We start from the raw sequence: 14,627 nt of genomic DNA, 5'->3' as shown, positions 1-14,627 counted from the left end.
TTAAAATGCCTGGCATGTTGTCAGGTACTCAAAGCATTAATGTCATGGCTAAACATATAGTAGCAATTATTACTCAAGTTAGTCTTATGTTTTGGATACAGAACATAGGAAAAGGTCCATATCCAGACTCCCCTCCATCCCCACCAAATTAATTTCAAGATGCAGAGCAGAGAAGTGATTCCCACTTTGGCTTTTCTGGTTTTTCTAATTTTGGCCAAAATGCAAAATGCAAAAAAAAAAAAAAAAAAGCAAAAAAAAAAAAATAAATGCAAAGGATGGTGTCTGATGACCTGCATGGCATGCTCTTTCTCAGAGAGCTGAAACTTGTCCTCCTTGCCCATCTCTGCCAGTGCTTGCGTGCAACCCTGGTTTGGTTAGGAACCAGTGCTGTGGACAGGAGAAATGAAGAGATTTGTGAAAAACTGTTACAACATTTCAGTATTATAATATTTTGGCAGAAAATGGGGCTACCACACTTGTCATAGCAGCCTTGTGTTTGTTGCAGGTCACACCACTGTCTTTTAAACATCCAGGCTTATCTCCTGCATTAGTCTCCTCCTGAAATAAAAAGCTGTCTTTTGGGTCCTCCTTCTACTCTCTGCACAAGCCTTCATCATTCCATCTCCCCCTTCCCCAAAAACGACTTTTCAGGGTCTACCTGCTTAGCATATGTGATGAAGACTGTCATGGTAATTCCCAGTTGTGCCTGTGGTGAAATTTGAGCCTGTGAACGGCTTTCCAAAATGAACTAGGGCAATGTTACACGTCTCCAGTGGACAGCACTGAAAATCTGTGGAACACAGATCAGTGCACAATTACAGACCTGATGCTGGGATAAAACATTGACTCTGTGGATGAATCCTGCTGTCCAAGTGCCAGAAAAAATAAACTGCTCTGAGCCAGCAGAATACAAGGAACCATCACTCAGCCCTGATGTTCCAAAGGGACTTGGTACCTGTGAGGTGGGCAGGGATGACGTTTATAAGTACAGTTCAGTCGTCTTCATGGTTGGAGAAGGACAACAGTGTGCAACAGGCACCTTCCCAATACTACCAAAGTCTGAGAAGCTATCAGTCAAAGGACATTGCAAAATCGTTACAAAAAGTAGATCCTGCCTTGGAAAAAAGGCCAGTCAAAGCAAGCAGGATTGCTCACTGTCTCCTTGCTTCCTGGAGTCCCAGCTGCTAGGCAAGGATGTGGGACTGTAGTAGAAAGAAGAACCTGTGAGATGTGCATCACAGAATGGGCACGTCCTAGCAGAGGGAAGGGTTTTGCCCAGCAGACATTTGCCAGAACTATGGCAAGGTGAATATTGCTCTTCATATATTTTTCTCTTTTTTGAAACAGACAAGCAGCTTAGTGCATCTGTGAGATGAAGACTGAAGAATCCAGAATTCCTGGTGGTCAGGCATTGATCTTCCCTTTCATGTTATTTTATTTAAGGGAATTTTTGTTGCGTGGTTTTCAAGCATCTACCTGCCTTGCCCTCAGCCAGTGCTTACACTCACCTGAGCAGCTGCTTTTCCTTAGATGCTCACAAAATTATCTCTGTTGCTCCAGTTCTCTGACCCTTTATCTCTATAACTAGAGCAGCCAGAGGCAATGAGAATTGTGTAACCATCTCCCCACTTCCCAAGTGCTTGGGACAGGTCTGGTAACTTTGATAGTATGTCTCATGGGACACACAGAATAAATCTCTATTAGACTAGGGCATTTATAAATAAACTGGCTGCTTGCTACAGGAAAAAATGAAAAAGTCTTTATTTTACTTAACGGATGAGAGAGGCAAGGGATACAAATATTTTGGCTAATATTAAACTATTGGGAAACTATGAAAAATAACTATCTTTATTTTAAAAGTTATCTCAAGCCATGTAATGAAAGTTAAACTACTGCTAGATTGAAAGCCAACAATTTAAACCCAGCATCTATAATCTACTGGTGTACAGAATTACCCTGCACAGATGGGCCTCAAAGAGTAGTCGTATGGCCAGGTGATAAAGAACTAAAAGTAATGTTTTTTATAGCAGAACAGCATCTGTGATAACCCACAGCCATACTCAGACACTGTGGAACTTGGCAGCAGATTCACCACTAAGATATAAAACACATGACGAGCACGTAGTGACATCAAAAGGAGTGCAATGTAATGGTGTTCAGATGTCTCCCCTCAAGCCCACACAAAAGCTGCTCTTAGGGCTGCTCTAGCTCGGAACTCTCAATGATTCCCTTTTGATAAGCCTGTTGTTACCAAATCCAAGGGTCTTATGAGCAGCACCTCCTGACTTTGTTCCTTTACTAGCTGAAGAGCATGAGGGCTTCTTCTGTTGCCTGAAAGACGTGTGAAGGTTCAGGTTTTAGACCTCAAATCCTGTTTTTACTTCAGAAGTTGATTGCACAAGCGGACAGTGAATGAGTGTCTCCATTTCCCTTGCGGTCAGAGAAGATCCTATTCATACTGAGTTTACAAGCAAACACTTCCTTTGGTAAGCTTCCCATGCAATTCAATTCATGTTCGTGCTTTCAGGCTCTGTCTTTGGGTCTGGACTAACATCAGAACAAGCAAAAGAGGCAGGCTTTCTTCTCAGCCCACCACAGCCTTTTCTGCAGTGCTTTGAAATGATGAAACACACTGTTTTCTGCACACTGCTGCAGTCCTGTCAAGTCACTGGGATTATTCATGCATCAAGAGACTAAGCACATACATGGGTATCTACTGGATGATGTACACCCATTCCAGAATTTTACTTGCTTAACAATCAATCTAATGTTTTTGCTCTTTATAGTTACTGGCTGGGAGCCTAGAATCTGCTGGCAGCTACACACAGGATTCTCCTCTGAGCATTCTGTGACCATGTCAGGTGTTTGAAATATTATGCATTAACAATAATTACTTTATGACCAGCAAATAAATTATTATTTATGGAAGACTTAGAATTTGCAGTCAGTACTAGTCTGTATCTGTAGTGAGGAGCCATCAGCTTATGGCTTTGGCTGTAGAAGACCTGACCTTGGAATATTCTAACATTTTCCACTCCAGGAAGCACTTTTGTAAGTGCATTCTTCACTGTATAACAGGACACTATCCATTAGGCAAATGTTTAGTTAATGGACACAGCAGGATCCACACATGAAGATTTTTAGCGAATGTGAAGATTAAGATTCACTTGAAATGGCAGTGAAACTTAATAAAGTTGCACAGTGAATTCTAAGCTAGTTCTGGCCACAATACTAGAGCACAATACTTGAGAAAAATGTCATGAGGTGCTTGTGACCACAGGTAGGCAAGACCTTTGTCATCAGCCACTCATGAGGAAACATGAGTATTCAAGAGGACATTGTCTAAAATAAGGCAGTGTGTTGGCCTTGGCCGTTGAGTCATCAGTATCACTTCCTGCAGCCTCTGCTTTTGCTCTGGGTATATCTCAAGGGAGCACTGACTTAGTTTTTTTGATTCTTCTAGAATGAATAAGATCACAACTCCAGAGTAGTAATGATGAATATGTCCTTGATTCAGAGGAATGTACACTCCTTTTAGCACAAGTGTGCTAAATCTTCCATGAGATGCCTGCCTGATTAGTTTTTATCTTTGCTTGTCATGGCTTCACTGATTTGAAAATTTCAGACTCTCTAGTTGTAAAATGGAGAATTCACAGGAAGAATCTGTTCAAGTGAGAGAGCGAGCTGTGTTAATAGCTTGTGCCTCAGGGTGCGACTGAAAGCTGTTGTATGTGGATCTCTCTTGCCTTTTCTTTAATTCAGTATTTGCCTAGACATTTCTTTAATCCTTCAAAATACTATGTGGAACTTCTCTAGCAGAGACAGATCCTTCTCAGCTACACCGAGGTTTGCTTCATTTGTAAAGCACACCTTACGGAAAAAGAAAAAAAAATCCACCTGACCTCTGAATTTCTTTTTTAAAATATCATTGCAAAATTTCTGACGTCAGACAATGAGACACAAATTACCCTGTGAACTGTTAACATATGCCTGTTTACATATGATATCGTATAGCCAAAGCAGATTAAGATTTGAAGGTTTAACTGCTGTTGAGTTTCCACTTCTGTGAATCATACAGATCATACAGCTTATTCATCACAGGCGCTTATTTTTATTCTTTAACTCTTTCAAGCTGCTTCTTCCCAGAGCAGAGTTTAGGGGAGACATGGGGGCATGGGAACAGCGAGATCACAGCTGCACAACAAGCCCTGAACTTTGCAAATGAAAGAGCAAAGAGCTGCCATTAACTGCAGCCACCCCAGTGAATCAGTAGTGGTTTGTATCTTGCACCAGGTGAGTTGACAGGCACAGAAACCTTCCCTAGTTGCCAAGGTTAGTCTGTCCTTCCACATAGTTAAGTGCCACCTGCAATGGATGCTGATGGCCAACCCTGGAATCCTTCAATTTAAGGAAGAAAATTACTTGTAAGAACCAACAAGAGAGAACCAGCCATGACAAAATCAACAGGATGGCTCAAGTTTCAGGTTCAAAGGAAAACAAAATACCATTTATCATACTAGGATTCCTTGGATGCTATGTTATAGTTTAAATTCAGAAATGCCAAACGTTTTGTTGAGAACTTCATTGATTTCAGTAAACACAGCCAGTTTATTCTAGCACTTGAACCTGTGTGGTGCATCACTGATTCTTATGGAACTCAAGTACTCTTACCAGCAACCCTGACACAAGTGAATGACAATCTGTCTTTTTCTGGATAACATGGCCATATTTTAAAAAAGGCATCTCTGCTGATAAAAGAAATAAACCTACCTCTATTTAAATACACATGCCTATTCGCCTCAGATGTGATTGTTACTAAAGCTAGGCAGCTGCCAAAAATCAGTCCATTTCTTTCAGGTGAAACCAAGAAGGATTTCAGAACTTAGGCTGCACTTCACTTGCTATTCAGATGCTCTGATTCACTGACACTGTCTGGCTTAGGCTAGCAAAGGAGAGAAGGAAGATGATGTATTTTGAAGCAGGAATATGAACATCCAAAAATACCTTTCCTCTTAGAGTGGCCGTGACTGTTTGCCTATTTGTTCTTCTCATTTAAAGTGTTGCTTCAGATTTGTTTGGTTTTTTTCTTCCAGCTGCATCATCTTAAGCAGGCAGTTCACCTTATTACTTGTGGATTAGCTAACAGAGGCTGAGTGCAGCACTGTAATGGGTCAAGCCTCTTTTTCACGTAAGACAACAAGGTGTAACCAAGACAGCAATCTCCCTCACAGCATTACTCACTGGAACATGAGGGCAACGAACCATATCAGGAACTGCAGCAATCCAAGGCTATACTGGTACAAATGCCACAGGTAGCAAACCAAACCTGCTGCCACCAGTTTGTTGGTAGGAATCTGGGTATAATTTACCACTTATAACGTGATGTGTTATTGGAAGGCACTCAAGCAACCCTGACACCTACACAAACTAAAGGTGCAACACATGTGGCCATGGAAAATGCATGTACATCTTTGCATGTGAAAACTTGGGAGGCTGGTTATCACTAGGGATTGAATTAGATCCAGGAGGACACTGTCAGTGCACCTCTGCCAGAAACTTCAGAGTTTGTTTAACCAATGCAAGTTTCTATTTCAGACTGTTCTGTTTAGAAATGGTTTGAGAATAAATTTAACCACAAATTTAAAGATGGAACAAAAAGGACATCCACCCCCCTCGCCCCCCAATTTTTTTTTTTTAATGCTATCGTTAACATCCTCCCTTGTGATATTTAAATGAAAATTGGTGACCCACCTTAAAAACTATAGGTTTGCACCCTAAGGTATCTTAAAAGGAACCTGATTTTACACATAGAAATACAAACAAGTACATACTGCTCAACCATCCCCCAGTCCCTTTCAGCTATTTCTGCTGGACTTCTGTGGCAGAAGCACCCACGCTCACTGCTGAGTTGGGAAAAGATGGACCTCAGGGATAGACCACAAAATGAAAATTAGCCAGCCAATTCCCATTAAGTGTTTTGAACACAAAAGCCTAGTGCAAGTAATAATGTTCAGTTCTCTTTTTCAGCTGTGAAATCAGCTTGCAGATTAATATTCTTCAATTACAAAATAACAATTTTCATCTTGAAGTGGTTTGTGCTCTTAAGTGCAATTTGGGTTAATAATGGTCTATGAAAGGAGAGCTGTTAGCAAACAGTAACTCAGAGTGAAAACCTTAGCATACGGGTACCTCAGCTATATTTTACATGAAATGTCAGATTGTACATTCTGAAAAAATACATAGGAAAATACCACCTAGCCCGTTAAGGATCCCAAAGCTCAAAGAAACCTATATTTTCTGCTTAACATATGCCAAGAGATAATTGCCATATGACTGCCAAGGCAGCTCCTTTTACCTATGGCTATTTCTAACTCATGTATATATATACCTTATCTGCCTGATGTGTTCAGATCAATTTAGACAATAAATAGTGTCACAAAGTTTAAGTTCTTTTCTGGATCTGTGCCCGAAAGCATAGATATCGGAAGCTTATATAAAATTAAATTAACTGCTTTTCAATCCAAGGCATATGGTTACAATATATTTGTACTATCTAAAATTTAGTTATTGGAATACTTCTATAAATAATTGTAGTCTTCTAGCCTACAATATTAAGGTAAAGCCTTCTGGGACTCCCAAATGCAAAAAAACCTGAATTAAATGCTTCTGAATTTCAAAAGAAAAGCCTTTTTCTTTTGAAGTCAGGGCAGAGAGTTCAAAAATTATAAAAACAAGGCCAAAATCCTCAAAGCTGAGTGGCTGTTCTCTGTGGCTACAAACAATATATGAGTGTGCAGAACTTTCTGAAAATTCATCTCCAAAGTTTGTGTTAAAACATGGGCATGGTCTCGGGCAATGAAAATCCTTGGTCACAGTGCCCTACTCCAAGCATTCCCAGTAGTTACAGAGACAGGAACAGAACTGTCTGCAGTATAGAGCAAAACACTCATTATTACATGCTGGCAGGATCTGCATCTCTAATACGCTGAAGAAACTAGCACGCTGACAAGGAAGTTTAAATGCTGCAAAACATGCTTTATTTATCAAATGCAAGCTTTTAGAAATTCAGGAAGGTAGAAAAAACCCAAACAAGTTTAACTGGAATTCCTTATAGTCCTGAGTTCAAAAAATGCTTTCAGTTATAGCAGAGGCTAAACTTTGGCTATAAATGAAACATTTAACAATTATTTACCTATAAATGAAATATTTAACAAATAACAATCAGTTATACAACCTATTTAGAATCAGCAACTTATCTCACAAGATGTCTAATAACAAATTTTCCTTGTGGCAGTAGCATATTCAGCTCACGTGTCCAGTGTTGACCAGCTTTGTTTATTCTGACTGTCAATCATTCTTTTAAGTGCTTCATCTGGTACAAGATCTGATCCTTTTACATCAACATAGCTACAGCCCATATTAGGACATCTGTTAGAAAGAAAAGAGAAACTTCATTGAATTGGAAGACTTGTATTTGTCAGATAAAGGCTTTTGCATAATATCTGCTAGTTTGGATTTTTTTATATGGGATTCAGTCTTTCTGCCAGTTCCTTGTTACCTCTTGTCCTCTTCACCAGTTCTACATAGGAAAAAATAAATCTATCCCAACTGGTGAGAATCATCAGCTGAAGGAAGGAAAGAAGGAGCACAGTGAGAGATGAAGCCTTTCCCCTGTTGATCACTCTCTTGCTTCAAGCACAGAAGCTGCATTCATCAGCAATGATTTCAGAGCTGCATGGACACCTTTCTGTGTTGCTTTATCTCTCTGCAGTCCACTACAAACTGCAAGTAAATACCTCTAACCTTACTAATATGTAGTGGAGAAGTATAATCTTGACTGGTAGATAAGTAGGGAAATTATTTTCTAGGGAAACAAATAAAAGGGAATGAGCCTTCCTGTGACTGACTGGTGAATCAGTGGACTATCTAGTTGGTGTAAAAATCAACCTGACCTTTTATGAGCTGTGAAAGCTCAGAAAGGAGAAATGGGGTCAAATTAACAGCCTCTAGAAGATAATCAAATACAAAATGTCTTACAACTACTTGAAACAGCCAGATAAAGACAGCAAGGTGAAAGATATTCAGGGACCAAAGGTCATTTTCCTTTGGTGGTGGCCCAAACATACAGATGATACCTCTAGTCAGAAGTAACACTTTTCCTGAATTTTTCCTCTCTTCAAGTAACTTTTTTCTGAGGTGCTGAACTTACTTACACTCAGTACTCGTGACCATTCTACTCCAGATTCATCCACAGCTTACTGTGTTTGTCATAAATCAGTCATTTAATTGCTCTGTGCCTCAGTTTTCCCATTTATCACCTTAGCAGAGCAATAGCTTGCTGGATTAATGAATAACAAGTGCTCAGAAAGCTTCCCACATTTCCTGTAAGCATAAAGTATTAGTATGTCCTTCCAGGCAGTGGAAAATAGTGAGCAAACCCAGAGACGTAAGAGTTGCCTCAAGGAGTGTGTGACAAATCTGTCAGCACAGGGCTGTTGTGTACGTCAGCTGAAGGGCTGGCAGGCAGGCACTGCACTGCCAAGGGCACTGAAGGGATCCTGTGGATTCCAACTGGGAAGTACTTGTGAGGAAACAGCCACTCTGTGTCTCCAGAGTGAGCAACAGTTCTGATTCCAGAGCCAGAATAGTGAGGATCCTGTAGTCATGCCCTGCTCTGCCAGGACACCTGCTCCCACAGGAGTATCCCTGGCAGGAGCACAGCCCAGCAGCCACACCACGGGATTGGGATACTGAAACAGGGAACTTTTTGGAACAGCTGGCCTGTTTTCCCACCACAGCAGATGATGGGTTTTCAAAGTAACTGCATTTTCATAGAAAGTCTGAAATTACAGTAGATTGGTCAGACTGGGCAGAGAAAACCAAGGAGTCCTTTAGTTATGAAGAAGCTGTGGAATTGCTGTATGTGTGATTTTCTAGCAGTAGAATAACTGCTGTAAAAATGGTAAGGCTGCAAGCTAAAAGCTCAATATTAAGAACTGCCAGTGTTCAGACTGCACAAATAATTTCAGTTTGGGTATAAGGTAGCTTTTAAAGCTAGGTGTGTACAGCTGATAAAATTTTAAGTCCAGAGTTTCTCTATTCTTCCATTTCTTAAAAGGCAAAATAAAATTCAATCATGTGAACCTATTTGTTTTTCAGCAGAGCTGAAACTTTTGATCCACTACAACGATTTATCCTAAATTGAAACTATTCTGATGGATTTAACAACAGAGAAATATTTAGATACGAAAATCCTGAATTCAGTATCACATAAGTTATTCTTGTCATTGGGCAGTTGAGCACATGCTTTTTAGCCTCTCCCTATCCTCCAGAACACTCACTTTCTTCTAACTTGTGAGCTATTTCCCAACACCTGTTCATTTTTCCAGCCAAGTTTCTGTCCATCCATGTTGCTGGTTTTGTTGTTATTCCCAGTATATTGCACCCATTCCAGATTTTTCCCTAGACTTTGTAACACAAGCAAGGTACTTCCATCTTGTTCTTCAAGCTATCTTGACACTGAGATAGTGGCTGGGCATCCCAACTGATGCTTGGTTTTATAGCAGTGCTTTCCTGTAGCTGGGAAGGAGCATGGAATAAAAACTCCAGCTCCACCTTTGTAACCCCCATGGAGGACTGTGTAGAGTCTAACAGAAATGCCAGAGCAACAGATGGAGGAAATAAGCCGCCTGTGGCATTATCTTCAGGAAAATCAGGTTGCTGGTCTCTGACAGACCTTCCTGAGCAAACTGGACTTCTTAATAAGAAGTCCACAACTGGTAAATTTCCATTTCCATCATCCCCAGAGCAGGAGTGTCTAGCATAAATGGTGTAAAAACAAATGTGAAATCAATGATAAGATGATATGTCCTCTCAACTTGCTCCAAAAAGCATTTGTGTTCAATCCTCTTTTCTTTTTCCTCTTCTTTTTTTTTTTTTCAGTAATTCTCATTTTCAAATTTACTGTGGAGAATTTGAGGTTTAAAAATTCAACTGTTAGATCTTTCCATTCAAAAAAATACATCCCATGTGGAAAAGTGACAGACTATTTTGATGATATAAGGAAAGAATTATTTAACTGCATCATGATAGGAACTGAACTGCATTATCTGATCTCATTCCTATATTCTGTTCTATCTAAAATGTTGTGGTTTAATATTTCTCACTTTAACACTCAGTTGTTTTCATATTTCTGAGCTCCATTGGAATACAACTGCAAAAGAAGGTGCATGGAGGAAATTTTTTTTCATTTACTTCAAGGCTTGCTGCATAAGCAGCAGGAACAAACCAGCAACTAAAATTTAGGAAACTGAGGTCTCTCTTTGTTGGTCATGGCTATAAAAAATCTCTTTACTTCTGTTGTGCAGCTAGAAGTAGCTGTTATTTCCCCACACAATTCCTGAATATTTCCTTACACATTGTTTTCATTAAAAAGAAAAGCACCTTCACATGTCTAGTACTAATGAGGAGACTGTGACTTGGGCAGATGCTGAGGTTTTACTTCCTGCAGCCTTTCCAATCCAAATACATTTCCTAGAACAAGTGGAGTAAAATTCCACTTACACAGCAAAGCAAACAGCTTTTCCACACATTCTTTTTAGCTTACCGGACTTTTTTCTTTTTCTGCTTTTGAGTCTGGATCATTTCTAGAATGGCATCTTCTTCATAACTATGTCCACAGACTTTGTTCCGTACTGGCCTCTTCATTGTCATCTGTAATCAGTAAGAACCAATTTAAGAGAACTGATAATGCCCTTGAAAATGTTTCTTCTGAGATTTTATGTGAAACAGCAGGAAGTGTTTTTGCCACTTATACATGGAATTCTAGTCAAATTAAAGGATGAGGTCCTGCTTGGTAAATTACATTCCTACTTACATGGGTTTTCCTCCCAAGCAGTATTGCTCTTCTCTAATAATGCTTAAAATTTATACTATATTGTTGTTAAATATAATGTTGTTTAACAAGTACTGCAGATTTGTAATAAACAAACCAATGAAGAATATGAAATAACTATTCCCTGTCAATTGCTGTAGCAGTGATACATACCTGTGTAATGGGACAAATAAAGTTCATCTGACTCCGAGTTACAGCTATATCTTCATCAATTTGTTCAATGGTGTCCTTATCATGATCTGATTTATGAAAAAGTAGAATGGGAAAAAAAGAAAAAAAAATGTTTCTTATTTAATGTAGATTGCCAATACTTAAAATAAGCTAATAAAATTCAACATTTGCCAAGCACTATCTCACATGTGATATCTAAAATACCACAGCATGTTTCTGCACCACTCCATGAACAAGACACTGCAAAAAAAAACTGTACTATAATGTCTTTCAGAAAATGTGGATTTTTATATTGTAACAAGTTTGTGCATATGTGTGTGTGTGTATGGCTATCTACAGCCAAGAAAGAAAGGCTGGGAAGGAGAGCAGGCTGGCCTGAAGATCTGCGATTCAAGTTCACCAAAACCCAGTAACACACAGGTGAGTCCTCAGAACCTAACAAAGGAGGAGGTGAAGCAGATCTGGCAGTCCTACCCTCAGTATTAGTTTGTGTTTGAGTGTCATAAATGGGCTTTCTGCATAGCCTGTATATACTGTACACACTTAAAAAGGAATTTGTACCGTTTATCATAATGCATCATTTATAAAGTGATGCTGCTGTGTTGTAGTGCATTTAAAAATTATGGTATGTCCCAAGGGAAGAACTCACCCTTGGTTTTGTATAATGTTAGTCCTTACCTAAACCTCCCTTTCTCTTCCCCTGTCCCATTGGCTGTAACTCCCCTGTATTTTTGACCACCCCCTCCCCCTAGTTTAAGGGAGAGCACCCGAGGCATCTCGGCCTCTTTCTTGCCCCCGGGCGAACCACACACAATAAACCCGGGATCACATCATGCAAGTCTGAGCCTCCTGTGTCTCAGATACTTTGAGCCTATGTTGTGTATATTCTGAAACCCCTTCCCACCCGTGTTCTGTGAAGGGCAGGCACCTCTCCAGGGGGGTAAGAATGAAGGGGTTCACGGAATAAATACAAGACTGCTGTATTTTGATAATACTATAATTAGTGAAAAACAAAACCTAAAAAGTGTCATGGACAATAGAAATGTTATTGAAGTACCCTTAAGGAGGAGGGCAGAACGAAATACTGACAATTCCCAGAAAACACCCAGTGGCCCAATGCCAGGGAATGAAGAGCAGATAAACAAGAATAAATCCATCTAGAGCTGGAGGAACTACAGGTCCTCACCTGTAGCAGAAGGAAAAAGCAAGGTATAAGCAACTCTGTGCACCCATGGGCACACCAACCAGTGTTCCATGCAGAAGTTAGTTAGTCAAAGTCAAAAAAGTCAAAAGCTGAGACACTTTAGGTGCAGCTAAGGAAGAGACAAATATGTACATATATATATTTAGAGAGAGAAATAACTACAGCCTTTATAAAATACATACATATCATCTTCTAGCTCTCCCCTGTTATTGTAAATCTAGGCTTTTAGTTGAATGCATTTGTTTATCTTTGAATCTTATCTGGTAATAACAGCAAACTTTACACCTGCCATAGCTTTCCATTCCTTTGGGGTAGTTCTGCAATGCCTTTACAGAGGCAAAGAAGGGCCCTGGGGTGCAGTCCTCAAGGTGTCTCAAGCAAAGAGAACATTTTTCTTCCTAGCTGGACAAGCTGCACTCCAAGGGAGGAGTGAGAAACACAAGTGAACACAGAGAGTTTGGAATTACTTCATGATTTGCCTTCTACAGCGTCTCCCTGTGCTGTTCCCTGTGCTGCTGTTGCACACTATCAGCTAATCTTTGCATCCCTGGCATTCAGTCTTCCACATCTATTAAGGACCAGTGTTTCCTAACTTATGGTCAATCCTGCATGCCTGTGTGATACCATCACCTTCCGGATGATACCAGCCGACATCACCCGTGGAGCAACCAAAACCTCTGACACCCAGCCTGGGCTGAGCTCGCTGCCCTGTGAGCCAGCACAGCTCTGGCTGGGGGACTCTTGGCATTGATGTAGCAGCCATCACCACAGCACCTCCTGGTATGCCAGGCCTATTTCCAGACCTTCCTCCTTAACAGAGCTTGCCCTTCTTTCCATTTCAATATTCCAAGCTTTTAGGAAAGTTTTTGATCCAGGTGCTCTGACCCCAGGTATTGGGGTTGGAACTAGATGACCTTTAAGGTCCTTTCCAACCCAAATCATCTTAGGATTTTACTCTTGTGAATACCACAGGAATACCCAAGCAATCATCAAGGATATTTCCATGTCTGCTATTAAGGTCTCATGCAATCAACAGGGTGTGGATTCTGGGGGAAAAGGAGCTCAAATGTCCAATGTCAATCATAATTTCAAGGCTTCAATCTCCAAGAATATTAACATACCTTCATCAGATACTGACCACCTAACAAAGGCAAACACTTGCAAATCAGAAGGAAAAAGTGGGCACAATTTAACTATAAATACCAAAACTGCAATGGTATGGGCACCAGAAATGCACTTGTCTTAGTTAACAGTTTTCAGAAAAAAACTCTGTCACATATATTATTCTTAGATTGCTCATATATATAGTTTATTCTATCATAAGCACATAGTATTTGAAGAAAGTACAACTTTCGGAGAAAAAATTGTTTTCTTTTTAAAAGAAGATTTTGAACTACAAAGTAATGGCTGAAATCCCACTAAGACACCAAGACTAAGAAATACTGGAGTTACTGGCAGGTGGCAGCTTTGGCATGGGCTGTTTTACTTCAATATCATAATGATTTTTTTCCTCCAAGGAATGCCAACAAAGAACAAGAGATTCATATTGTCCTTAAATTCACGTATTTGCAAATTTTGACATACTGCAGCTCTGATCTTTCTTGTGGAAAACATCACATTTTCATGTGTTGTATTTAGTTTCAACCCATCAACTTGGCATGAAATTCCAGAGTACCTGAGCATCACATCAGTCAGTGACATTAGAAAGCACCAGTGATAGCAAGATCTAGGACAGGGGATTCCTTACAAAAAGTGTTTGTTTTGTTTTGTTTTTTTAGTTCACTATGTAGGTGCCAAGGAAAGTGGGTGAATTTTTAAAATGTGGGGCTTGTGCCTGTGACATTACTTCTAAAATCCAACACTGTAAGATATGCATGCAAGTGCCTTTTTCTGGAAGAGTATTCACCTGTGGAGCAACTCCTGACTTTGCTAAAGAGTCACCACTTCCCTCATCACTTCTGTGTATGCTTACTTAGGTACTGACACAAGGATTTAGGAGACTGTAGTGAAGCATCCAAGTTCCAAGCTTGTGTACTGGTGCTTGAGCCTCCCCTGAAGGCCTCAGGTGTCTAAATTATATGAGCTAAATCTCAGGCTGGGGTAACTTTTTTCCCATACTGGCTTTGGAGGTGATTCAGATGCCTCATGTTTAATGGCTGAAATTTCATGAGTTGAGACCTAATCCTTGTAGGTGGGGTATATTAATCTTCTTGGATTCAAACTGTCCTCTTGCTGCAAGTTTATCTTAAACACTTCGGGTTGCACTTCATTTGCAATGATTTTGTATACAGCCTATCAGAGTGGGGCCCTGGTTTCAAGAGGTGATCACAGCCCAAATGAATCATTATTTAAAATATT

At 40.0% G+C, this 14,627-nt stretch overlaps 1 protein-coding gene across 1 annotated transcript in view; it reads right to left on the bottom strand.

Annotated features, from left to right (window-relative positions):
• Positions 1–7,020: 7,020 nt before the first annotated feature.
• NSMCE2 (NSE2 (MMS21) homolog, SMC5-SMC6 complex SUMO ligase) overlaps positions 7,021–14,627 on the bottom strand; it is a 127,971-nt gene continuing 120,364 nt past the window's right edge. Inside the window, exons 5-7 of the mRNA XM_058831466.1 lie at positions 11,048–11,133; positions 10,607–10,713; positions 7,021–7,428 (exon numbers count right to left, since the gene is read on the bottom strand). Of these exons, the coding sequence (XP_058687449.1) occupies positions 7,308–7,428; positions 10,607–10,713; positions 11,048–11,133 (314 nt within the window). The 3' untranslated portion in view covers positions 7,021–7,307. The remainder of the gene's footprint in view (positions 7,429–10,606; positions 10,714–11,047; positions 11,134–14,627) is intronic.

The sequence above is a fragment of the Poecile atricapillus genome, chromosome 2, assembly GCF_030490865.1.
Source record: "Poecile atricapillus isolate bPoeAtr1 chromosome 2, bPoeAtr1.hap1, whole genome shotgun sequence".
Lineage (NCBI taxonomy): Eukaryota > Metazoa > Chordata > Aves > Passeriformes > Paridae > Poecile > Poecile atricapillus.
Note: the sequence above shows the minus strand (reverse complement) of the source record. Positions and strands in the feature narration are given on the sequence as shown.